This window comes from Phaenicophaeus curvirostris, chromosome Z (genome assembly GCF_032191515.1).
Source record: "Phaenicophaeus curvirostris isolate KB17595 chromosome Z, BPBGC_Pcur_1.0, whole genome shotgun sequence".
NCBI lineage: Eukaryota > Metazoa > Chordata > Aves > Cuculiformes > Cuculidae > Phaenicophaeus > Phaenicophaeus curvirostris.
Genome location: NC_091431.1, coordinates 18584086 through 18609631, shown reverse-complemented (window position 1 = coordinate 18609631; position 25546 = coordinate 18584086). Strand labels below are relative to the sequence as shown.

The following is a 25546-nucleotide window of genomic DNA, read 5'->3' as shown; positions in this document are numbered from 1 at the left end:
CACTCATTGTGAAGAATTTCCCCCTAATGTCTAATCTAAATCTTTCCCCTTCCAATTAAAGCCTTTCCCCCTTGTCCTGTCACTAAATGCCCTTGAAAAAAGTCCCTCCTCAGCTTTCCTGTAGCCCTTTCAGTCCTGGAAGCTGCTCTAAGGTCTCCCCGGAGCCTTCTCTTCTCCAGGCTGAACAACCCCTACTCTCTCAGCCTGTCCTCATAGCAGAGGTGCTCCAACCGTTTAATTGTCTTTGTGGCCTCCTCTGGACCCATTCCAACAGTTCTGTCTCCTTCTGTTGTGGATTCCAGAATTGGACATAGAACTGCAAGTAGGGTCTCATAAGAGAGGAATAGAGGGGCAGAATCACCTCCAGTGACCTCCTTGCCACGCTTCTTTTGATACAGTCCAGGATATAGTTGGCATTCTGGCTTATGAGCTCACATTGCTGGCTCATGTCAAGCTTCTCATCAGTCAGCACTCCCAAGTCCTTCTCCACAGTTTTGTGAAAGCAACCCCCACCCTACTTGCATAGCTTATGATAATTTTTTTTTTTATCTGAAATCTTTCAAGCTTTTTATTAGCTGAACTAATTGGTTGCTAGGAAATGTGTGCCATCAGTGGACTGGTTCGCAGATTGGATTAACTTGTCTGTGGGAGTTTGGTATTTCTATGGTAACAGTTTCTTCCTTCTGCTGTGATATTTGATTTGTGCCTGATTGCGTCTCCCTTTTCTTCCTCATTAGTCTGCCTTAATCACAGTGAATGAGCCCAGAGGCAGAAATGAATCTGTGCCTCTCACTCTAATTAGGGAGAGGGGAACCTATGGGACTGTCATCGTAACTTTTGAGGTGAGTTTATCAAAAAGGCTTCATACCTTAGTCTGTTGGATGAAACCATAATCTTAAGTTATCAAAGAGATTATAGACATGGAAGAGGGGAAAAGTGCCTATGTCTACATTTTTTAAATCTGTTTCATTAAGTCGAAGGATATTATCTGTCAAATGGAAAATATTGCAACTATGTGGCTTTAATTTGAGGAAAACTTAAGAGGTGTTAGAGGAAATTCAGTATTCTGTGTCATTTAGGAAAACATTTGAGGCAGCACTACTTTATATTCCTAGTAAATGATGTGTTTTAAGAAGTGTCTTATTTAATATTTCCCCAAATTTTATCTCCATCTTACAAATAAATGTCTAAATGAGTCTTAATGCTTGTGTCAACTTGGAACATGTAAGTAAGAGAGGTCAATATTTGTTGAAATTCTGTGGCTGCAAGAAAGCAGTTTGAATTCCTAGAAGCTAAACTACTTATGCTGAATGTTTAGTCTGTTATTTTTGTACTTGATTTGAATACAATACCATTATTGCCTTTATCACTGCGTTTTTTTTTAATGTTTTTAAGTCCATCTCTGATTCTATTATATACTTTAGAATTATATATAAATTCTTTCATATGGATATTTCTTTATAAGTTGTCTGGTCTTGCATGTCATCAAAGGTTGAAAATCTGTCAAAATCTGAAGAGATTTGTTCTGGATTTTATTGCGTATTAAAGAAAGCATATATACTTAAGTTACCAAATGAGAGTCTTCATGTAATTTATTGCAGATCTATTTCTATGAAGATCCAATAGATTTTACTACCTGCATAATTAGTCAGGTCCATCTCACAGTGTAGTTTATAGAAGATTAAAATCACCATAGTGCTTCTAGGAGGCTTCCTGGTTTTTAGGCTTCACTTTTAAATGTAATATCCTGAATATGCCAAGTCAAGATAGAAAGGATACAAAATCAGTAGCTGCTGTTATTTTGCTTTGGATCTTATGAAATACCAGCAATTTAAATTAAATTAGAATTAATGTCCTTTCTGTTATGTACAAGCATCAGTGATGCATCAGTATATACCAAACAGTCCTCATTGGCCTGTGTAGACAGTTTCTTCCTCTTTTTTTGGTGACACATAGTTTCTTCAGGATGCTTTCTCTGACTTGCTCCATCTGCCAAAAGAAGAGCAGATTTTCACAACTGAACTGCATGTGCCTGTGAGCAGGGGATGACTGAATGGATAGATGTGTGTTATGCAAGTCACACATTGTATATTGACTGTTGTACTAGAGTTGTATTTTATACAGAGTTTGTTGTATTTTATATAGAGTTGCTATTTTATGCATTTCTTATTGTAAAGATCAATTCCTTGCAGATAGAAGATGGACCAAACGCAGCTGAAGAAGATTTAAGTCCAGCTAGGGGAAATATTACATTTACCCCTGGAAGATCGATGCTGATATATAATTTAACAGTGCTTGATGACCAGGTAAGAACAAGCTGACTTAGTTTTTGATTTGGATTCATAGGAGGTTAACTGCTGTTCTGGAGAGACTTAGGGTAATAAGTTACAAAAATGCTTTAAAAGTCTTTCTAATTAATACAGCAATGTTAAATTTTGGCTCTATTTTTACGCCTTCTGTTGCTACATCTGTAGTTCCTGACAGTGAATATTTTTAGTTTCTGGACATAGAATCATAGAATTGTTTGGTCGGAAAAGATCTTTGAGATCATTGACTACAACCATTCCTGTCCACTACTAAACCATATCCCTGAGCACTTCATCTACCTGTCTTTTAAATATCTCCAGGGATGGTGACTCCACCACCTCCCTGGGCAGCCTCTGCCAGTGCCTGAGAACTCTTTCAGTGAAGAAACTTTTCCTGATGTCCAATTTGAATCTCCCCTGGCACAACCTGAGGCCATTTCCTCTCATCCTATCCCTTGTCATTTGAGAGAAGAGACCAACTCCCACCTCACTGCAACCTCCTTTCAGGGAGCTGTAGACAGTGATAGGGTCTCCCCTCAGCCTCTTTTTCTCCAGGCTAAATAACCCCAGTTCCCTCAGCTGCCTCTCACAGGGCTTGTTCTCCAGATCCTTCACCAGCTCCCTTGCTCTTCTCTGGACACGCTTCAGCCCCTCAATGTCCTTCTTATAGTGAGGAGCCCACAAGTGAACATCTCATGTCTGCTTTGTCTAGACCTGTTAGGTGCTACTGCAGTAAATGTATAAGGATAGCGCTATACTTCGATTTTGGATGAAATACCAAGGTCCTTGTTGTATGACTCATGATGACGTTCTTGAACTTGATCTAGGTTTATGTATCAGACTGTCCTTTCTATGTTTAACCTTTCTGTATTTCTTAAATGTGCACCATTTTTCCCTAGTTGTCTGCTTTGCAAATTCAGGTTATGTTTGCACTGTAAACGCTGGTTCTCCTTTTTGTCTTTATTAATTGTTTAGGCAAAAGGAACCTTATAGTAACATCACTTACGTGATGCCTTTTTCATGACATCCTCAGTGATGTCTGAGCAGATCTTCTGCCTACAGATAATAGTGCAGAAGAGTCCAGTTTATTCTTTGTTAACTTGGTTGGTTCTCATTCATGTGAAGAGCAGGCATGTTATGCTTCCCATTAAAGAAAGGGTATAACACATTGAATATTCAGTGAGAAAAGATGGACTGAAAAATTTCTGTGTTTTTCAGGGTAGAAATAGTTTAAAAAATGCTCCTTAAATAGATAAAATTCCTAAGAGGAAGACAGGAATCTTGTAAAGAGCATGAATGCTAGGTCATAATTAGAAATTTTCAATTTTTAGATGGGCCTTTTAAAAAAATACATTTATGTGTTGTGAGCCTTTCTTCTTCTTTCAGGGTAAACAAAACATTCTTCTAATTTTCAATCTGTGATTTTCATTTTTCTTACATGTTTTTTTTCTTCAGTTTGTGATTATTTTGTAGTCTGTAATAGGGATGTGAGGGAAGGTAGAGGCACCAAAATGAGTAAATATGATACAGAACAACTTAATAAGGAAAATTACAAGAAAAAATTAACAGCAAAGAAATGCCTGTCTCAGAAGTGAGCAATTTAAAAGCAGGTTTTTGTATATTTCTGTTGGTTATAAAAAGCATTATTCCACATCTAGACTGTGCCAGACTGGAGCACAGAAACATCTCTTTCCAGTTAGATGTAATATTTCTGTGACTTACACACAGAAATAAATTGTTGAGTGTTTGGGAAGGATGTGATTTTTTTTTCCTCTGAGGTATGCTGTCAAAGTTCCGTTTCTCAAAGTTTGATCTGTGCAAGTGTGGCTGGTTGACAGGTGTACATGAGGTGTACATAGGTTAACTTTGTATAAAAACCTTTATTGATGATGGAATTCACAAGAACCCAGAGTTACTTTCAGAACTTAGTTTGAGCTTTTGGAATCTGAAGTTAAGAAAAGTGACAAAACAACTGCTTTACTGAATTGGGTAGTGCTTTTGCTGCAGAAATTGGGGGACTGCAGTCCACAGCACAACAGTTATAATAACTTTATTGTATACATTTACTTCTTTAATGAGGAGTAATGGCAACTTTGTTAGAGAAAGTGAAAGAGGCAGCATTGGAAATCCTTTATGCTGTTTTCTTGGAAGTTTGACAGAGTTTTATAATGGTCAACCATAATGTCTTTAAAAACTCCAGAATGTCTCATTTATATGAGATACTAATATGCAAATGACAACTGCAATTGTGATCCGTTTTGACTGTCTCTTAAGTGTTTGTTTTTATGGTGAAAGGTGACATATTAATTAGTGATCTAAGTGAAATGTAAGTTAGCATCCATTCTAATAAGGTGAAATAACTGTGTTATCTCTCAGTATAGAAGGGAGGTTACTTAGAGCTTTCAGATCTCACATTGACAAGAAAAGCCCTGCATCAGTTGACAACATTTGCAAATTTAAGTGCCACAAGCCAAACAGGGGACGGAATTGGCATCAGCTGCAAAGGCAGTTGCATGCTCACTCTCTTAGCCCTAGGAAAGGATCTGAGGGTGGCCAATTAACAAATGAGTGTGAGAGAGAAGAAATATTGGACAGCAGGGTTTTCAGCACTTTTTTAGCTTGTTACATAGAAGTGTATGAAAAGGATCTGTCAACTTTATAACAGCATACTACCATTAGCAAAAAATAAGCAATTGTATCCTGGAATTCCCCTCATAGGCAATTAATACTGGTTTCCAGGAGTCCACAGCAAGGATGAGATGCAGAGAACATAAATGATTTTTGAAGATTTACTTTTTATCTATGTGTACTAATAAAAAAACAATATTTTTCAGTTAAATAGGTTTAGCTAATCAAGATTAGCAAAATAAAATGGTAATATAAAACAAGAATCTCACCCTTAAGTTCTGTAATTTGATATTTGTAAGCCATTCTTTATTATCTCCTGCATCAGATATTGGAGAAGAAACTAAAATGTGGATTTAAAAAGCCATTTTGTAGAAATGCCAAGGCCTAATTAGTTGCTAAGCACCAGAAAACATTTTCATGGATCTAGCGGAAATTTCCTCTGGGGATGTGACTGTGTTTGAACATAGGAAGTGTTCCTTTTCCAGTTGTATGGGAATGGATGGGCCAAGGTTCGTTGTGTCCACAAGTTATTCCTGTATTCTCTCAGTCATGCATTGAGGTAAACCAGTATAAACATCTGAGAATCAAGTTGTAAAACAAGAAAACTGGAAGGAACATTTGTTTCTGAATAGAAGTGGCTTCCAAAAGTAGAGTTTGTGTCTCCTTATAATCCCAAGTTGGAAAGAGTTGACTTTTCCAATCCTTGTGTAGTTTTTGTTTTGCTTTTGTTTAGCTTTTGAGGGTTTTCCATTTTGTCAGAGCACAGAATGTGTCTTATAAGATGGACACACTCAATTTTGAGAAGGGTTTTTCAGGCAAGGTTAAAAGTAAGACCTCTCTCCTGTTTTTTTCTCCTGGTTTTTTTTTTTTTGGTCTTTTTGTTTTGTTTTTTAATAAAAAATGAGTTGTCGAGTTTGTGTTATTTCCCTTTTCTGCAAAATATATAAATCATACTTTTCAGTAAGAGTGCTCTGCATGTGTTTGAAATGTGACTTACACTCAGTTGCTGATATTCGTTTTCCAGGTACCTGAAAATGATGAATTGTTTGTTGTTCACCTGAGGAGTGTGGAGGGAGGAGCTGAAATCAACAGCTCGAAAAATTCTGTTTGGATTAATATTAAGAAAAATGACAGTCCTGTGCGTTTTGTTCAGAGTACTTATATGGTGCCTGAGGAAGCTGATGTGGTAACAATTCCAGTGCTACGTGGTAAGGATGTCAGTGGAAAAATAATTGGACCTGATGAAGATGAAGTCTCTGTCAGTTATGCCATCATTACTGGGGATTCAACAGCACACGCACAACTTAATGTAGACTTCTTAGATCTACAGCCAAACACAACTCTTGTTTTTCCACCTCTAGTTCATGAAACATATATGAAATTTAAGATCCTTGATGATGCCATACCAGAAATTGCTGAGACCTTTCAGGTTATGCTTCTTAAGAATACTCTGCAGGGAGATTCTGTTTTGGTTAACCCATTCATCGTTCATGTCACCATCCAACCAAATGATAAACCCTATGGAGTACTGTCAATCAACAGCATCCTGTTTGCTCAGACCATCATCATTGATGAAGACCAAGTTTCAAGGTACTACAAATCTTCAAATCTGTTTGGCTTTGTTAAGCATCCTTAGGATTTCATTGGAAGTGATGGTAAAATCACTACAGAAAATGTAACGTTGATATATATCACTTAGTGTGTTGATATATATTGCTTAGCGTGTAGTTATTCTTCACAACTATATCTGCAGAAGCCTCAAGGAAGTGTGTATGTTCAATTATACAGGAAGTATTTCAGCATTTATGTAAAAACTGTAACTATTTAATCACATTATCAGAATAGTGAAAGAAACCTTAATCTAAAGGCAGGATCACTGAAGTCATGCTACTGCCACACATCAGTTCATACAAGTGGGAAATAGATTTCTGTTTTCCTTCACTGGTGAGCAAACGGCAATGAAGATGGTGAAGGGTCTGCAAAACAGGTCTTATGAGGAATAGCTGGGAAACTGGAATTGTTAAGCCTGGATAGGAGAAGGCTGAGGGGAGACCTTATTGCTCTCCACAGCTCCCTGAAAGGAGGTTGTAGCGAGGTAGGTGCTAATCTGTTTTCCCAAGTAACAAGGGATAGGACAAGAGGAAATGACCTCAAGATGTGCCAGGGGGGTGCTAGAAAAAAATTCTTTACCAAAAGAGTGGTGAAGTGCTGGCAGAGCACTGTCCAGGGAGACAGTAGAATCACCATCAGTAGAGGGGTTTGAAAAACTTGTAGATATGGCACTTTAGGAGCTGGCTTAGTGGGCACGGTAGTGTTGGGCTGATGGTTGGACTGGATAATGTTAGAGGTCATTTCCAACTCTAGTGATTCTATAATTCTAAATGCTTGTATTTACTATATAAAAAAAATAAATCTCTGGTTAACAAAAAAGGTTAAATACTTACTGTAAAATTAAAAATAAGTTAGATATTTGTAATTTTACAGAGAGATTAAAATCAAAGCTCTGTACAAATGTTACATACAGAACTGATACACAATGTTGACTCTCTCTGTAAAAATGACCCTGCTAGCTACTGGTGGTAGTTCATCCCTAGAGAATCACATAATGTGTGAAGCTATCATACTATGAACAATTTCAAAATGATATTTTGTAGTATGGAGAATATTTTGAAAAAATATTTAATAGTAATTGATGTTTTAAAGTCATAATTGCCAGACTTCTTGTTGTAGTGACATGCTTGTCAGGTGCAGGAAACATGGTATTTCCAGTACCATAAATATCAATACTTTTCAGTACACAGGCAAGTAGTTAATTCAGAATCATTATTATAATGTTCATGCCTGACCACAGTACTTTGGTGTAGTACATAAAAAAGGTGTAAAAAGGTAATAGAGAAAAAGGTTGCTGAAATTTCACATGTATTTCTTGAGACAAATATGAAAGATGCCAAGAGTCTTCACTTTCCAGTTTCTCACTGAAACACAGAATCATGGAATGGTTTGGATTGGAAGGGACCTTAAAGCCCATCCAGTTCCACCCCCTGCCACAGGCAGGGACACCTCCCACTGGATCAGGGGCTCAAAGCCCCATCCAGCCTGGCCTTGAACAACTCCAGGGATGGGGCAGCCACAGCTTCCCTGGGCAACCTGGGCCAATGTCTCACCAGCCTTAGAGGAAAACATTTCTCCCTAAGATCTCATCTAAATTTCCCCGCTTTCATATCTTTAGAGACATTACGGAGAACCCGTATATGAGTATTCTAAGAAAAGTCCCACATATGTGTTACAGCTTCACAAACTTTAAGCTTGACTCCAAGTGTCAGTTACCGCAACTAATGTTTATACTGATTAAGTCAATATAAGTCTTCCAGGAAACCAATAAAAAGGGAGCCAATGTTAATTATAATTTTATATTGTGGGTTTTCATTTTCATTCAAAACTGTAGGTTTGAAGGGATCACGATTGTAAGAAATGGTGGAACACACGGACATGTTTCTGTTTCCTGGATTATAAGCCGAAACAGCAGTGATCCCTCACCTGTGACTGCAGACCTCACTCCAGAGACTGGAGAGATACGTTTTGAGCAAGGAGAGATGCTGGTGACGCTTCCTCTGAACATCATTAACGATGATATACCTGAAGAGGCAGAGCCCTACCTTCTGAATCTCCTTGCTCACACCATACAGGGAGGTGCAGAAGTCAGTGAGCCATCTGAGGTAAGTTTGCTTTTAGAACTCTTTTGGAAGAGGTAATAATAAGTCTTAATTAGGGACTCTACTAGGTTTGATAACATTTACTGATTGGCTAAACTGGATAAATGGTTTGCACTTGAATATAATTCAAACAAATTAATCCTTAATGTAGTCTTAGTATTCAGAGCTATATTGAAAGTATTTTTCTTAGCTTTTCTTAGCGTAGTATGGAAAGCCAGACCATTTTACTGCGGTAGCATTCAGCTTAGGTTATTCCCACTATACAAAGCATTGTATAAATGCTGTCTTGAGTGACTGTGTGCTAAGAGAAGGCAAAGAAGTTATTTTCACTTGCTCATTTGCTGTCTTAATGATTATTGGAATGTTTTACACAGAGTAACAGCTTCAAAAGGAGGTTGGTGATTAAGACCATAACCTCTGAACTGTTAAATAAAGGGTGGCCAGTGCTGCTGATTGGTTTGTGACTCAAGTCCTCACTTCGACTTTCTCAAAAATGGTTGGAAAGAACTTGGTGAATGAAAATGAAATTTTTCAGTCAGAAAATTTTTAAATTATTCACTTCAGCTGCTGAACCAAAAAAAACCCAGTTATTCAGGGCTCATTTTGGCACACAGATGATGCATAGTGGGAAAGTTGCCACTGCCAGTGTTGTGCTCCATGTTTACAAAGAATACTTTGGGGCTGTCAATCTGATTTCTTTCTTGAGTGCCAATTCACTGAGGAGAAAAATGTATGGTGACAGTCAGGACATGCTTTCACGAAAGCATGAAAACTGGTATGTGATAACTGCAGCACGAAGTGAGTGATTCTGTTTTCTGTTTTGCAGCTTCTGTTTTACATTCAGGACAGCGATGATGTCTACGGCCTAATAAATTTTTTTCCTTTGGAGAATCAGAAGATTGAAAGTAATCCAGCAGGACGCTTTTTATCTTTGAGTTTTGCAAGGGAGAGAGGAACTGTTGGAGATGTGCAGTTGGTTTATACTGTGCTGTATATTCCAGCTGGAGCTCTGGATCCTGAAAGAGCGAAAGATGACATTCTAAACATGTCTAGAAGAAGCACTCTCCTGTTTCCAGAAGGAAAATCACAAGATACTTTAAATATACCAATAAGAAATGATGCGTTTCTTCAGAATGGTGCTCATTTCCTCGTACAGGTATCTTAGTTCTGATTTGGGGTGTGCTTTAAGGTCATGTAATCTGAAAGGTATGATTTAGTAGTGGCTCCTTTCTTTTTAATTTAATTAAAATTATCCTACCTGTTAAAAAGAAAAAGAACAAAAGTTATTAGCTCAGTAGCTAATAAAATTTTCTTATTCAGAGACATCTTCCATGTATATGCTGTAAAGCCTATCCTCATAATTCTCCTACTAATTTTTTAGAAAATACCATTGTAACAGGATCTTAACCATGGAATTTAACAAGGTGAGATCGGTGTTACAGAAGTTATCTACCTTTTGACGTATGATTTTCTGTCAACTTAAAAAAATTAAGGTACTTAAATAACAAAAGCATAACAATTTTTAGAATCTGCAAGCAAGTAAATATCAACTAAAAATAGACAAACATATTTTAATTTTTTTTAATGTACAAATTCAGCGAGAGAACTCAAAGTACTTTCTCCATTTTTTGCTGTATATACGCTTTTGGGTTTATTTTCCTGGGTTTTGGTGGGTTTTTTTGTTTGGTTGGTTTTTTTTAATGTGAATTTATAAGAAGGGAACTTTTGCCATTGCTAATTAGAATTGTGTGGAAAAGATCAGTAAAGCTATGTTTTTTGTCAGAAAATTGGATTTTCAGCAAAAATATTTAAAGCAAGTCTTTCCACTTTCCAATGAAGGCTTTCATTTTTCATGGGGGAAGACCAAATTTGCATATATTTTAGCGAGGTATTGCTCAGAAATACTGTTGTGGAAGATCCTGAGCATTGTCATTGGTGTAGGTTATGACTATTTTATCATCTGAATTTAATATTATTCCATAATCTCTGCTTCCTGTGACTGACTACTCTGGTCATCTGGGATGAACAAAGCAAGTAGCGATCTTGACACACAAAGGGGTGCCTTGGCACATCCTAAGTACAAATCACACAGACATTTCTTAGTTCCTTTTAATCTTTTCATTTTAAGCCAGGTGTCTTCACAATTTTTAAACAAAGGTATTATGTTAAATCCATATGTCAAAAAATTGTAAGGTTTTGCATTTAACTTATGGTCTACTGTATATGTTTTAGTTGCTTCTGGGACCTTGAGAAGTTTTATTCCCTCCACTTCCTTTTCAACACATTCTCTTAAAAAAAGGAAAAAAAAGAAGTTATTCATGCCAGAATTACATTATTTTTTACTAGTACACAATATTTTGCATTCACAGTTAGATAGGGAATTGCCTTCTGGAATGCTAGAGTAGTAAAATTATTATGTTTCACATCTACACATGATCTGAAAGATCTACAGAAGAATTAGAATACTTAATACAAACCTCTTTTAAGTGGTATGGTAAAACAACATTGCAGTGTGGACTGTGGACAAGACATACATGTGATCAGTATTTCAGAATGCAGGCACTTTGCCCAGCTTTTCAAACTCCAGATTCCAGAGAGGCAGAGGGGGTGGGGTGTGAATGTTCTCTTCTCTCTCCATGAACCATAAAAATCTTTCTGTTTGAATAAACAAAATCAGAGGGGCTTCCCAGCTCAGACAATTCATTTAGAAACTATAAAGAAGGAAGAAAAATAGCCCTATTTATCACTATGACAATCCTTCTACATTGTGAATGAATGATAATCTCAGTGAACATGTTTAGAATGAGAAGATTACAGAGTTTGTAGAAGGCACAATAGAGGATCAGCTCGGGAATCAGGGGAGGAGGAGTGGAGGAGGAAATAAAGCTTAAACGCAACTGGAGAATGGGCAGAGGAACTGGAAAAGTAAGATTAACATTCTTCAGTGACATCTTCAATTAAATAACCTAGTGTAGTCTGAGGTATAGCTTTTGGTATTGACAAGAAGATTAATTTAATAAACTACTTATCATTATTACTCAATTTACAATGCATTCTTTTTTTTTTTTTCTTCTCATGAACTGGTATGTTTTGTGAGGAAACACTAGAGGAAGAAAAAATAAATCTTTGTTCCTTATTAATTATTAAAGTCACCATCCAAGATCAGAACTACTTTACAAAGTGAATTGTTTTGGCTGTGTAGTGTTTCAGAAACTTTCCTGAGCTAGCAACCACACAATGGTCCACCTGCATGCTGATAACTGCAGGATCAGAACCTACTCTAAAAGAAAGCTTGGAAAACATACAGTCCTGCCATCTGTTCTACAGCTTCTCAGCAATTAACTGATATGGTTGAGAATCAATTACTGAATACAATATTTATAAAACAATTCTATCCTTTACCAGATAAAATAGGCATGAATATTTTTGTGTGTTACTCAAACACACAAAAACTGTGTTTGTAGTGGGAAAAAAGTTTAATATGGCCCAAGTAATTTGTGTGAATTGATTTTAAGAACTGAAAAACTTGAAAAATCCTGAATTGAGATGTTGATTCATGACTACAACATGGTTTTAAGTAAGGCCATTTTCCCGTTGTCCAATAAGGACTTACTGCATGATAACATCTGATAGCTCCAAGCTAAAAACATCCTTGTGGGAGTTAAAAGGTGATTCATGTGCCAGTGAAATGTTTGCAGAAGTATTTGCAGTTCAGTTAGGAAAACATTTATTATAATGATGGAAGTAAAGCCACATGGAATAAATTATATTTTAAAGAAATATTTAAACGGTCCAGTCTTGCCTTTTTTTACTATGTCAGTCCTTCTGCTGGGTTTAGCAAATGACAGGTCATGTTCACAGAAAATGGAAACATTTTTCTATTTCTTTTTGGTATCAATAAGCCATGAGAAATATGGGAACGAGAGGATGCTGCAGTTTTGAAATACTGCAGTGATTTCCAATTCTGAATGGAACTCTAATGTGTTAGTTATCACAAACAGAGAATTCCTTAAAGCTGTATGAGGGAGGAAAGAAGATTGGATCATTTTCTGGCTTCATCAAAGACTCTAAATTATTGAGATTTCAGTGATTTCAGCTGATTTTCATCACTACATGGCACAAAAAAGGCCAGGTTGGAGGGGGCTTTGAGCAACTTGATGCAATTGGAGGTGTCCCTGCCCATAGCAGGGGTGTTGGAACTGGATGGGGTTTAAGGTCCCTTCCAACCCAAACTATTCCACTATTCTATGAAATAAATGAAGTTAGGACAATAGCTTGGGCCACTTGTCAAATCATTGCTGTTATTCATACCTCTAGTTATGAATTGATTGATATTAAAAGTTCATTCAACCTCTGCATACACGAAGCTGTGTACATGAACATGATTTGTCTGAGAGATATACCATTCTACTGGCTTAGGTTCAACAATGTCCTCTTAATTTCTTTGAAAATATCTAATTATACATTTTTGTAATAGCAGTGTTGCCGGTAACAAAAATTTATTCTGGAGATGTTTTTCTCCCTGCAAAGGAAACTCACTCTGAAATGTCAGAATTGTTCCAACTTGGTGCTAAGGGCTTCTTGTTTCTCAATATTTTCTTACTTTTTCCTACAGCTGGAGAAAGTTGAGCTGGTGAACAGAATTCCTCTGGTCCCACCTGTGAGTCCTAGGTTAGGTGAGATTCGAAATATTTCTCTGAGGATTACTCCAGATATTGCAAATGGAGAAATCGGTTTTACTAGCAATCTTCCAATTATTCTTTCTGAACCAGAAGATTCCCCTGCTACAGTGGTAAGTAGACCTTTCCTTTATTTGTAGAAAGCAAAATTTGCTCTATTCAGTGTAACATTTGAAAGTTAATGTGAGGAAAATCCTTCCTCTAAGTTCTGCCTGGTCCCAGATATTCCAATTTTTTTTGAAAAAAAACAAGAAGGCAAAAAAGTGCTTGTAGAACTAAGATCTGAAATAATGTCTTAGTTATTATCAGAAAAATGAATTTGATCTTTGCTTTCTCTGTAATCATCTAAAACTGATGAGGTCTTGGTGCTAACATGCAACAAAAGATGATGCAGAGTTTTATTCTCCCTGATCAGCTGCAAAGGCAGTTATGCAAAGTGGGACTGATATTGCTCCTGAATTTCATCAAATGTCTGTGTGTCTTAGAGATTATTTGCTTGATGTGCAACCATATAATTTATCTCTCTTGGTGTCTTTTCCAACAGCTATGTTTTTTAGGTTTCTGAGAACCCGAAGAAGCATTTTCAAAAGCATTGCCATTTGTCCATTTCTTTAGTCCCAGCTGAAGAAAACATTTTTAAAATGTTTACTATTTTTTTAATACATTTTCCCCTTTTTCCCTAGGTGTCTTCACTGAAATCTTCTCACAAATCCTGATTTGAATGATTTGTTTCTTATTCTCAGATTAAAACTTCTAGTTTCCTTAAGCTTGGCACTGTACTATAACAACTGGAGTAAATCTATAGTAGTTAGTTTAAAACTTAAGTTGTGTCTTGGTAAGGTGGGCATTGATTCAGTCAGTTATACGAGGCTTTTTTCTGTTTATGGTTGCTTAGTGATTTGTGGTCTTAAATAATCTGTCATCTCGACTGTCTACATATAGAAGTGATGAATGGTTAAAGGATGAGATTCAGTATTTATTTTTCTTAGTATACCATCTTTGATTATTTTGTCTTACACATAGGTTTGAGTCAAAAAAAAGCTGAACGCTTTGAGGGTCATATTCAAATAATAATTTGTGAAAGCTAATTGGTTTTGCGTTGAGTTTTACAAATCACAACAGACTTGTGTGTTTCATAGGTTTCCATTGCATTGCATCGAGATGGGACTGATGGTCAAGCTACCGTGTTTTGGAGTTTGAAACCCTCTGGTCCCAATCAAAGGGCAGTAACACATGATGATATAAGTCCTTTTAATGGCTCCGTTGTTTTCTTATCTGGACAAAGTGATACTACAATCAACATTACAATTAAAGCTGATGATATACCTGAAATGAATGAAACTGTGTTATTAACTTTGGACAGGTATTGTACACTAATCTCTATTTATATGTATCTATTGAAATATTTAATTTAAGTATAACAAATTAGTACACTTAATTAGGAGGTATTGCTAGTATTGGGTCGAAAAGTACCTGAAGGAATATTAGGCCCTTGATTCTGACTGTGTATGGATTCTTCTTTTACTGCAGATCAATGTGGGATACTGTGTCGTGTTTATTATCTTATGACTCAATTTGGTTTATATTTTGATGAAAATAATATATGCTATTTGGAAAGTTCTTTCAGTTTTGATCTTTAATTATAGGTTTTGATTCTAATATATCTTTTCAGAAAAGTAATATTTAGTGAGATAATGGGGAAAACTACAACAAAGAGTAGAAAGCAACAAAAAACTTTTTCTGTCAGAGAAATGTTTATAGCTAGGGTATCATTACAGAATTAGATCATCTTTATATATGTTTGATCTATGCATTCAATATTTCTCACTTTTCATAACTAGGTACTTCCATCTTAACTCCTGTCTTCCAAAACAGCCTAGTGTGACCACTATTACATGTTTCAGCAACAAAGGGAACAATGGTCCTTCTGAAGTTTGGTGTTCAAGTCTCCATTCTACATGAGATCACAATTATAGGATAATTAAAGCTGTAAGGGACCTCAGGAGATTTTATTATCTGCATGTAAACACTACTCAGAATATTTAAACAGGCTCAAATCCAGAAGCATATTCCCTCTCTGATTTACTAACAGGAAAATCTTAGCTCTGTCTTCTATCCTGCTTTCAACAATTTAGTTATATGTGTAGTTGGAAATACCACTACTTCTACTCCCTCCTGCTAAAGTACATTTTTCCACTTTTTCTGGAAACATAATGATAGGGGTCTGCCAGCTGCAATGTCCACATTGAAAATCTACTGCTTACACAGTCCTTACCTTATGCTGGAGTATTCTTGTCCAATATAGGAAGTGCAAACTAGCTCTTGGGAGTTTCAATGCTGGATACCCATCCGTGGTCACTGCATACTAGCAAACCAGCAACCAGCTCCTCAAGCTGTTGCTGATCCTGTTTTAGAATGCCTGTGTGTTGAACATCATTCTATCATGTAGGAAAGATGTTCTTCCATTGCAGGATTGGCCTGCTTCCGGTGGATGAATCTAAGTGCAGAATAATAGAATCACAGAGTAGTTTGGGTTGGTAGGGACCTTAAAGCCCATCCAGTTCCAGGCCCCATGCCACCGGCATTCTCAAAGCCCCATCCAACCATGAACACCTCTAGGGATGGGGCATCTGTGACTTCTCTGGGCAGCCTGGACCATTGCTTCACCACACTCACCAGAAAAAAAATTCTCAGATCTCATCTCAATCTCCCCTCTTTCAGTTTACAATCATTCCCCCTCATCCTATTCCTGTACTCCCTAATCAAGAGCCCCTCCCCAGCTTTCCTGTAGCCTTTTCAAGCACTGGAAGCTGCTCTAAGATATCCCCAGAGCCTTCTCTTTTCTAGGCTGAACAACCCAAACTCTCTCAGTCTGTTCTCATATGGGAGAATGAGTTATTTCATTCTGCCTTGGCTATGCACTGCACTGAAAAGACAGTCCAGTTCAAGACAAAAATGAATGGAGAATGTTACAAGCATTCCTCTGCTTGCTTTCTTGTAAATGAAACTGCTTTGTGTCAAGGAATTCATTAGAGTCTTTGCAACAAAGAGGGAAAATAAGATTAGAAATGATGATTGAAGTTGTAAAGAAGTTGTGTGAAATGACCAAAAGATTGAAGTGGAAGAGTAGGAAACAAATAATTAGATAAAGTGCATAAAAGGCTAACTTTTTATGTTCTGACAGCTCTACAGATCATAGAATCATAGAATCACCAGATTCAAAAAGACCTCTTGGATCATTGAGTCCAACCATTCCTCTCTGCCACTAAACCATGTCCCTGAGCACCTTGTCTACACATCTTTTAAACACCTCCAGGGATGGTGACTCAACCACCTCCCTGGGCAGCCTCTGCCAGTGCCCAGTGACCCTTTCTGTGAAAAATTTCTTTCTGATATCTAGTCTGAACCTCCCTTGGTGTAGCTTGAGGCCATTTCCCCTTGTCCTGTCCCTTGTCACTTGTGAGAAGAGGCCAGGGCCTTCTTCTCTACAGCCTCCTCTCAGGTAGTCGTAGAGAGCAATAAAGTCCTCATGCCTTGTCACAGTTGTACCCTTTGCATCCAGTAAAGACTGAATATTCTCCCTGGTCCTCCTTTTACTATTGATATATTTATAGAAAGATTTTTTATTATCTTTCAGCAAATTGGCCAATCTAAGCTCTAGTTGTGCTTTAGCCATCTTGATTTTCCTTCTGCATGATCTCACTTCCTCTGTGTAGTCCACCTAAGATGCCTGTCCCTTCTTCCAAAGTTGCACTGATTTTTCTTGCTCTCTCCCTCTTCGTTCCTTTTTGTCGGAATGGTGGAGGTAAACGCTACTTGTGCCCCAGAACCCTTCACCATTCACCCCAGAGCCCTGAAGTCATAATTGCCCTTATCATCCTCCTCCTCTGGATATTGTTATTGCCTACTTGGAACACTAACAGAGGATGATAATCTGTAGGCTTTACCAGGAGCAGAATCTTTCTTATGAAGTCTTTCATTGAGGCCCCAGGCAGGCAGCAAACTTCCCTGTGCAGTGGGTCTGGTCTGCAGATCGGGCTCTCTGTTCCCTTCAGAAGGGAATCCCCCAACACTTCTTTTTCTCAGAGGTTGTTTTGATGGTCATTTGAGGATGGTGCGGCCTAGGGAATGTTTCTAGGCTGCAGGAGCCATCCTCCTCCATCCAGACATGTGTTAACTGCAGCTTTCTGCCACATATTCTGAGTAGTGTCCCTAGGTTGTGCATTGAAAATGGTGGTTGAAATGAGGATTGAACTGGCAGCTGAACAAACGTAACCACTGTTCTGCTTTTAATGTGCATGATGGGAGCAGCAGGTCCTGCTGATCTTGAAGCGTCTGGTAAGAATTGTGCCAGCAGTAAACAGTTTTCCCACACTTGGCAAGGTCAGAGAGGGAAGCAAGGAACAGGTGGTCTGGCCTGGATAAAGAGTGGAACAGGCAGGAGATAAAATCTGAACTCTTCTCTAGACCTAGATGGTGTCCCCCAAGGCTATGAGTGAAAGTTGGCAACTTCAGCATTAGCAGTAGCCAAGAATGAAATGACTACAAAGATTATCCTTTCAGCACTGGAGATGACTCTTCAAATCAGGCTGAAGGATACTGGCAGGGTTCTGTGTGTAAGCTTGTGCTGTTGCTTTCTGCATGGTTTGTGATTGCTGGATGAACAGAAGATGTCAGTTTCCAAGGCTGGCAGCCAACACCTCGCAGCAGTGGTGAATTAGCATGAAAACAAAGATGCACTGTGCTGTGGATGTGCTTGTACTGTTATATAAATTGTAGCATAAGTCAGTAGGAAAATAGAGCATGTAAGAACTTTAATAAAACTATAGACATAGAAATAAGCGTTCTATTTACTGCAATTAGTAATAGCACGAATAAAATAATAAAAGTAATTAGTTCTAACAAGGATGTATTATTTTCAGCTCAGCGGTGTCGTTAAGGCAGTTTACATTTAAACAAGCTTTGATAGCACCCATAAATATAGAAGAAACTTTCCATTGTATTTTCCTTCCTTGCCCTATAGACTCTATCCGTCAGCTGTAGCTATTAAGAATAATTCTGAATTATACCAACAAAAAGGAGGTAAATCTATGTCATGAAGAATATGTTTCCAATGAAGACAGATGAGTAATAAACAAGTAAGGCAAACTTGTATCTGCTGAAGCTTCTTCGTGTATTCTTCAGGTTGAGTGCTGCTCACGTCTGAATAGGCCTGAATTGAGACTGAACATAAAAAAAGAGAGATGTCTGTAGTGAAATCTGTATGAGAAAGGAAAGGCCTTGGTGTGCTTGATGAATATAGGTGGAACAGGCCATGGAAATTTTGTGTATGCTTTGTGAGACCGTGTATACGTACTAGAGCTGTTCATTGTAGCCAGCAAGCATAGATAGAATTCAGTTTTTAAAAAGTCCTATTCTTTTTCCTGTCTGCACAGCATATTCTCCTACCAGCAGCTGCCATCCTCTCTGTAAGGTACAGATACACAGCTGTTGCAACAGGCCATAGGTACAGGCAGAGGGCCAGGACCTCCAGGTCATGTAGGTTGCATTTGTGCTCTTAAATGAGGCTGGTGAGAAACAGAACTTGTGGACTTCGGGGTCCACAAACAGCAATATCCTGATTAATTGATTTTAATTTGTGAAAGTGACAATCTTCTCCCAAGTGACAGAGGACAGGACAAGAGGGAATGGCCTCAAGCTCCACCAGGGGAGATTTAGGCTGGACATTAGGAAAAAAAATTTCACAGAAAAATTTGGGCACTGGAACAGGCTACCCAGGGAGGTGGTTGATTCACCTTCCCTGGAGGTGTTTAAGGCACGGGTGGACGAGGTGCTAAGGGGCATGTTTTAGTGTTTAATAGGAATGGTTGGACTCGATGATCTGGTGGGTCTCTTCCAACCTGGTTATTCTATGATTCTATGATTCTAATTTAGGATGCCAGAATGGATCAATGACTCAACCACCTCCTTGGGCAGCCTCTGCTAGTACCTGATGACCCTTTCTGTGAAAAGTTATTTCCTGATATCCAGTCTGAACCTCCCCTGGCACAGCTTGAGGCCATTCCCCCCTGCCCTGTCCCCTGGCAGCTGGGAGAATAGGCAGTAGTCATAGAGAGCAATAAGGTCTCCCCTCAGCCTCCTCTTCTCAAGGCTAAACAACCCCGGCTCCCTCGGATGTTCCTTATAAGACTTGCTAAGGGTGCACTCAATGCCTTCATCCAGGTCATTGATAAAGATGTTGAGCAGGACTGGACCCAGCACTGAGCCTTGGGGACACCACTTGTGACCAGCTGGAGTTAACTCCATTTATCACCACTCTTTGGGTCTGGCCATCCAAACAGTTTCCCATCCAGGAGAGTGTGTGCCCAGAATGTGGCAAATCCCACTTTAATACTGTTCTTTCAAGCCAGGTCCTGTTACTAATTAAATCAGTAGATAATCCCCCCAAAAAATAAAGAAGGGGTGAACACTGACTACAAATCTAGGAAGCAGATTGAGTAGAATTCTGCAGTATTCTTATCTCCTGATAACCTGATAGAAAAAGAAAGTTCTTTAGAGAAGTGTATTTTTAGTAATGACATCAATACAGATTCATAGTTGCAGCTCAGGTTCTCTTCAAACTCAGTCAAAAATCTTCCTTACGCTATTTTGTAGTACCATGTGTTTAAAAAGTGCAAGAAACATTTTGAAGCTTCTGTTAGTGCTCCTAATTAACTGCAGTTCTTGCTAAATAATAATTTAAGATTTTTAAAGGAAGAATTTCCTTACTAATGAGTCATTTAACGAGATTTGTCATACAGAAACTGGGTTTTTTACAGCTCTTTTATCACATAAAAAACAATTGTGCAGTTGTATTTCTTGCATTAGCATCATAAACATTGCTAGGGCTTATTCTTCATAATAAAATACAGCTTCCTGCCCACAGATTGACATTTTACTGAGAAAAAGTTAAGCTGAGGAGAAAAAAGGCACATAAGTGGCTTTCCCAGTGAAAGGGATCTCCTTACTCCTGGCCAGCTGCTCTCTCTGGCAGCTGGAGCTCCTTGGTAAGGCTAAGTAACCATGTGCAAGGAGGTGTTTTAACTCTTTTTGTAACTTCTGAATGTCCCCATCAAGGAAAACCATGAATTTTGGAACTGAATAGCCACTTTTGTTCCATTTCCATGCCGCTGTTATAGGAGTGCCTGAAGAGATGGCTTCCCATGCTGCGAAGAGTAAAATCAGGACTAAACTAATCCTCTACACTCAGTTTCAGTTTGGACTTAATAGAATCGCAGAATCATAGAATGGTTTAAGTTGAAAGGGACTTTAAAGATCATCAAGTTCCAAACCCTCTGCCATGGGCAGGGACACCTCCCACTGGATCAGGCTGCTCAAAGTTCCGTTCAACCTGGCCTTGAACACCTCTAGGGATGGGGTAGCCACAGTTTCCCTGGACAACCTGGGCCAGGGCCTTACATGAAAACATTTCTTCCTAAAATCTCATCTAAATCTCCTCTGTGAAAGGACTGTACGTGAACACCTCTTTGTTCCTGGCTATTATCAGGGAACATAGCAAGGGCTGATGGCTGGTGGCCTGGGAGCTGCATGGTGAGGTAGAGCCAATAACATGGTTGGTTGGGCAGGGACCTCTCCTGAGGTGAGGGAGAGCAGCCTGGAGCAGGTAACTGGGGGCAACTTGGATCCCAGGATATCAGGCAAGGTCATGGCAGTGGGATAGTAAAGCCAGGAAAGCACGTCAATATGGCGAAACAGTACAGAGATTTCCAGGCAGGTCCACAGTGAGAAGACAAATCCAAAGAGAAGCAAAGAGCTCATCCAGTGGGCCCTGGTCCAGCAATGTTACTAGAATTTACATGTGTTTACCTCAGAATGTAGACACGAGGGGACCTATTGTGTACGCTGTTTATTGCATGTGTAACAGCAGCTCTGCGTTGGAAACCTAAACTTGAACACTTCTATTCCATTCTTGCATGTGTTCTTTGGTGCCTTTTTTGAGTAGTCACCAACATTTACTGTGTCAGAGCAGTGACAGCAAGTCATGCAGAGGAAAGCATGGCCAGATTGGTCAATCCATCAACGAATGAATCCTAATGTTAAAAGTTGCACCTGGAAGGTGGAACCTCCTCCCAAAGAATGGTTTGTTTCCTTTCACAGTGGATGGGCTGAAACTGATTCTGACCTGATTCTGATCTGACATACACTGTAGCTGTTTTAAAGTAATAAGGTATTGCCAGCCTTCTCAGTCCTTTCAGAGAACACGTTGAGATGTCCAAGATGAACACCTTGTGGTACCTTACAGTCATTTCGTATCTGCTACCCTTTCCAGATGTCTGTAGCACTGCCGTTGTGCATTACAACACAATCATAGATTCTAACACTGCTCCTTAGCTCATCTTAGCAAGCTTTTTTGTCTAAACAGTGTTTGGCTTCATGCAATGCAACTTCATGAAGCTGGAAGAGATTTTATTTTTGCCACAGCCTTTCACTTTCTGATATATTATTATGTCTTAACTGCCTAAGTTTGTACATACATATCAAAAACTCACCTGACATAATGGTTCATTTGTATTTTCAGTTTTAAATTACATTACAAGCAGCTTAGTGATATAATTAATTTTTAGCATTATCAATTCTGGAATTTTCTCCTTGATCCTTTCATTGTTTGAATACTTTGATGGTTTGGGAGTGGTCTTGCTTCTGTTTCTGAAGGAAGGGAGAATGTCTCAGTGTACATTGTTTAAAATCTAGCCTCATTTGGAAATCAATGATTAATTTCTGTTAATTCAGATCTCCTATTTGAAAGAATGTACCTTTAATTTCTCAGAATTTTAAGTGAGCTCTTACGTCCATTGAATTCTGAATCTGAGTTCTCTTTGAGACTGGAGAAGTCAGAAGCTCATTTTATAAATTTTATGGTACTCTGTTTACGGTGTTTTAGTAGAAGATACAGGGTTTGTATTTAATATATCTTTATTTTAGATTAAGAAAGGCAAAATGCATGCTTCCTGTTGCAGACTAATACTGTCCTTTCATTGAACTTGAGGTGGTAGTTTTGTTGTAAGTGCTTAGCTGAAGTTAAATCAGTTAAAGAGATTAGCAAATAGAGTTTTCTTTTCTTATTTTTGTATTTTTGTTCATTATAATTTTGTATTTATGATTTTACTTTAGTAAAATGATTAACTGAAAATTGCTACAGATAAAGTTTGATGTGATTTTATGCCAAAATAGTTTTTCATATATACCCCAACTAAGCAACTCCCACTGTGCTTACCTATTTCTATCATTACTTTGCCTAATTGGTGAAATAACATCATAGAAGCATGTAGATTTTTTTTTCTTAATTAAATAGCTATTAATAAATGTGGGCAGCTGATGCAGTGGTGAGCAGGCGTAGAGGCTGGTGGTAATCGAGGAGAACTTGGTAGGGTCTACCATGAATGAGTCTCAACATGCTGGGATCATGGGATCATTTCTTCAAATTAGGAACTGCCCACTTGCTAGGATTTGTCAACAGGAAAATGCCAAGCAAGTAGTGTTCCCATAAAATGGACATTATAAGCTTTTGTAAAGGAAAAAAGAGAGCTTCATGGTTTGTTTTTTATTATTATTATTATTTTCTGAGATTGATACTATTGAAATTTTAGCAAGCAGCACTTTTGCTCCTTCCCCCACTCCCTTTATTTCTTTTTCTGTATTGACAGGGTAGAGACAGAAAGGTTTGTCGTGTACTTTGGGTAAGTGCAGTGAACTGTGGTTTGTCTTCAGTGAATCAGTGCTTTGTTTTACAAGTGGTTGGTTTGGACAGAATCTGTCTTTATCACTTCTTTTCCTCCTGGGAATCACGTCTTCTGTGTCTCTTAGACAATGCATGCTTGCTCTTTGGTGTTTCATTTGATGGCATGAGGTTCTGGCTTGAAGGCGTTTCTTTATTGAAGATCTGTGAATGATGGGAGTTGTGAGTGCATGCCTCAGGGTTTGATATTTGAGCATTTTATGCAATAATGGATTAGTTGTTTTAAACTAATATGATTTGCCCCAGCTAAGTGACTGAACTGACTAGAACTACAGAGAAAGGGTTTTCTGCGGTGAAAGATGAGCGGTTATCTTGTTTGTGTATAAACTACATATTAACAGAAGTTATTGTGTCCACTGACATGTTTTTATTAAATGTGCAATAAACGTGACTTGTTACTCTATTAAATAGATATTTCCTGCTTAGCGTATTGTGTTCTGTCTGTAGACGTTGCTACAAGATGCATAGGTTTTTATTTGTTTGTGTGTGGGTATTTTAATTAATTATCAGTTTCGGAACTGATTTCAAGTATCAGGTGTGATAGATCCCATTTCTTTCTACAAGAAATAGTGTTTGATGGAGTCTGGGTATGGTGAAGCCATGAAATATGTTGAACTAGGATTTCATTGACGTTTTCTTCCAGAAAACACAGAAAATGCATAGGAATCTAAATACATAAAACACCATTTGATAAGCCACATCCAAACCGTCAGACTGAAGATGCTTTCTTGATGGTTCCTTCAGCAGAACATTTTCCACCATTTTTAATGTAATGAACTTATACCAATGTTACTGAAAGTTACCACATCTGAGGAAATTAATGCAAGAAATGTACAAGGTTACAGTCTCTTGTCAGATGTGGTCCATTCACATCCATGAATAAGAACAAGGTGGTCTAGCAGTAGCCGAGGGATGGAAGTCCTCCACTGAGAGGAGTGCTGCTTATCTATGTGCTTTTAGGCTTTTTCTTCAATGGAGAAGAAAGGAATAAGCCTGAGCCTCTGAGAGTAGGTCCAGCACTTACTGGAGCCACACTGAGATCCCACAGGTATTGTATACATCTTGCGGAAGGCAGGTTAACACACCAGTGAGGATGAAATCCACAATTTCAAGGGGCAAGTCTTTTCCTATTTGTATCAATAGTAAACTTTGGAGAAGAGGATAAGAATGCGTAACTTTCAATGCAATCATTAGTTGCTTAAGTGACTTTGGATTATCTTTTATGTTTTGGTCCAAACATGAAACAATACTAAACGTAACTCTTAAGTTCTTACTTGTGTAATTCTGATTTTTTTGCGTGTTGTGTTATGTGTGAATGGAAAAAAAAAACAACCCGGGAGTCACCAACTATAAAAACTGATCAGAAAACAGTTACTTCAGAAGTGAAGGTTTTTCTACAAGTGGATAAAACACACTGATAAGTCTTATTTGCACGTAATTGGTTGTTTTCATAGTTTAGTCACAGAATTCATCAGTATTCTGTTGTTCTTTGCACAGGATTAGATCTACTTGCCAAACAGCATTGTCACTCAAAAACCCCTCTTATCTTCCTTTCTCAGGGTCAGCATTGAAAATCAAATACTGAAATATGGCTTTACGACTTGTGAAATTATTATTTTGGAAAATGATGATCCTGGAGGAGTGTTTGAATTTTCTCCCTCTTCCAGAGGTCCCTACAGTATCAAGGTAGCTATCTGAGTAATTTCTCTAAATCACTATGGACAATTTTTTTCTAAGCAGAGCACTAGGAAAAGAGGCTGGGCTGGACTTTCTTATTTTACAGGAAGGAGAGTCTGTGGAACTGCATATTGTCCGCAGCAGAGGAAGTCTCCTCAGGCAGTTTCTACGCTATACTGTAGAACCAAGAGACAATAACGAGTTTTATGGAAGCACAGGGGTTTTGGAGTTTAAGCCTGGTGAAAAAGAGATCATAATTACTCTTCTGACAAGGATGGATGGAATTCCAGAGGTAAGAATAGATATTTTTCTCTCTTCAAGTTATCTTTGCATATTTTTGTCACCTAGGCAAACATGTAGGAGGAGAACAAGTATGTAATGGCATTCAAATTTATATTTTTTTCCACCTGGCTAAGGACTGTGAATGTTTGCCTGATTATTTTGGATGCAAATTCTGAGTATGTATTTTTTTTTCCTTCTTCTAGTTGGATGAGGTATATTCTGTAGTACTCAGTGGCTACAGTGAAATGCCAGGCAATTTGGGGAATGCCACGATGGTCAATATAACCATTCTGAAGAATGATGATCCACATGGTGTCATACAGTTTCTACCTGATGAACTATCAGTAACAATAAAGGAAAGTAAAGGAGAAATCATCTACACTGGTAATTCTTTTTTTATCAGAGCTACTGCTTTATCTTCTGCCTGCCCCTGCAAGGCATCTTTTCCACATTTTACCTTTCTAC

The 25546-nt window shown here is 38.1% G+C and overlaps 1 protein-coding gene across 1 annotated transcript in view; it reads left to right on the top strand.

The window, feature by feature from the left end:
* The window catches only part of ADGRV1 (adhesion G protein-coupled receptor V1), a gene marked incomplete at its 5' end in the record, with an annotated part of 290584 nt that overhangs the window by 5456 nt on the left and 259582 nt on the right, over positions 1–25546 (top strand). Inside the window, 10 exons of the mRNA XM_069880588.1 lie at positions 738–842; positions 2193–2306; positions 5959–6524; positions 8380–8650; positions 9474–9803; positions 13263–13439; positions 14466–14689; positions 24682–24808; positions 24906–25091; positions 25285–25465. Of these exons, the coding sequence (XP_069736689.1) occupies positions 738–842; positions 2193–2306; positions 5959–6524; positions 8380–8650; positions 9474–9803; positions 13263–13439; positions 14466–14689; positions 24682–24808; positions 24906–25091; positions 25285–25465 (2281 nt within the window). The remainder of the gene's footprint in view (positions 1–737; positions 843–2192; positions 2307–5958; positions 6525–8379; positions 8651–9473; positions 9804–13262; positions 13440–14465; positions 14690–24681; positions 24809–24905; positions 25092–25284; positions 25466–25546) is intronic.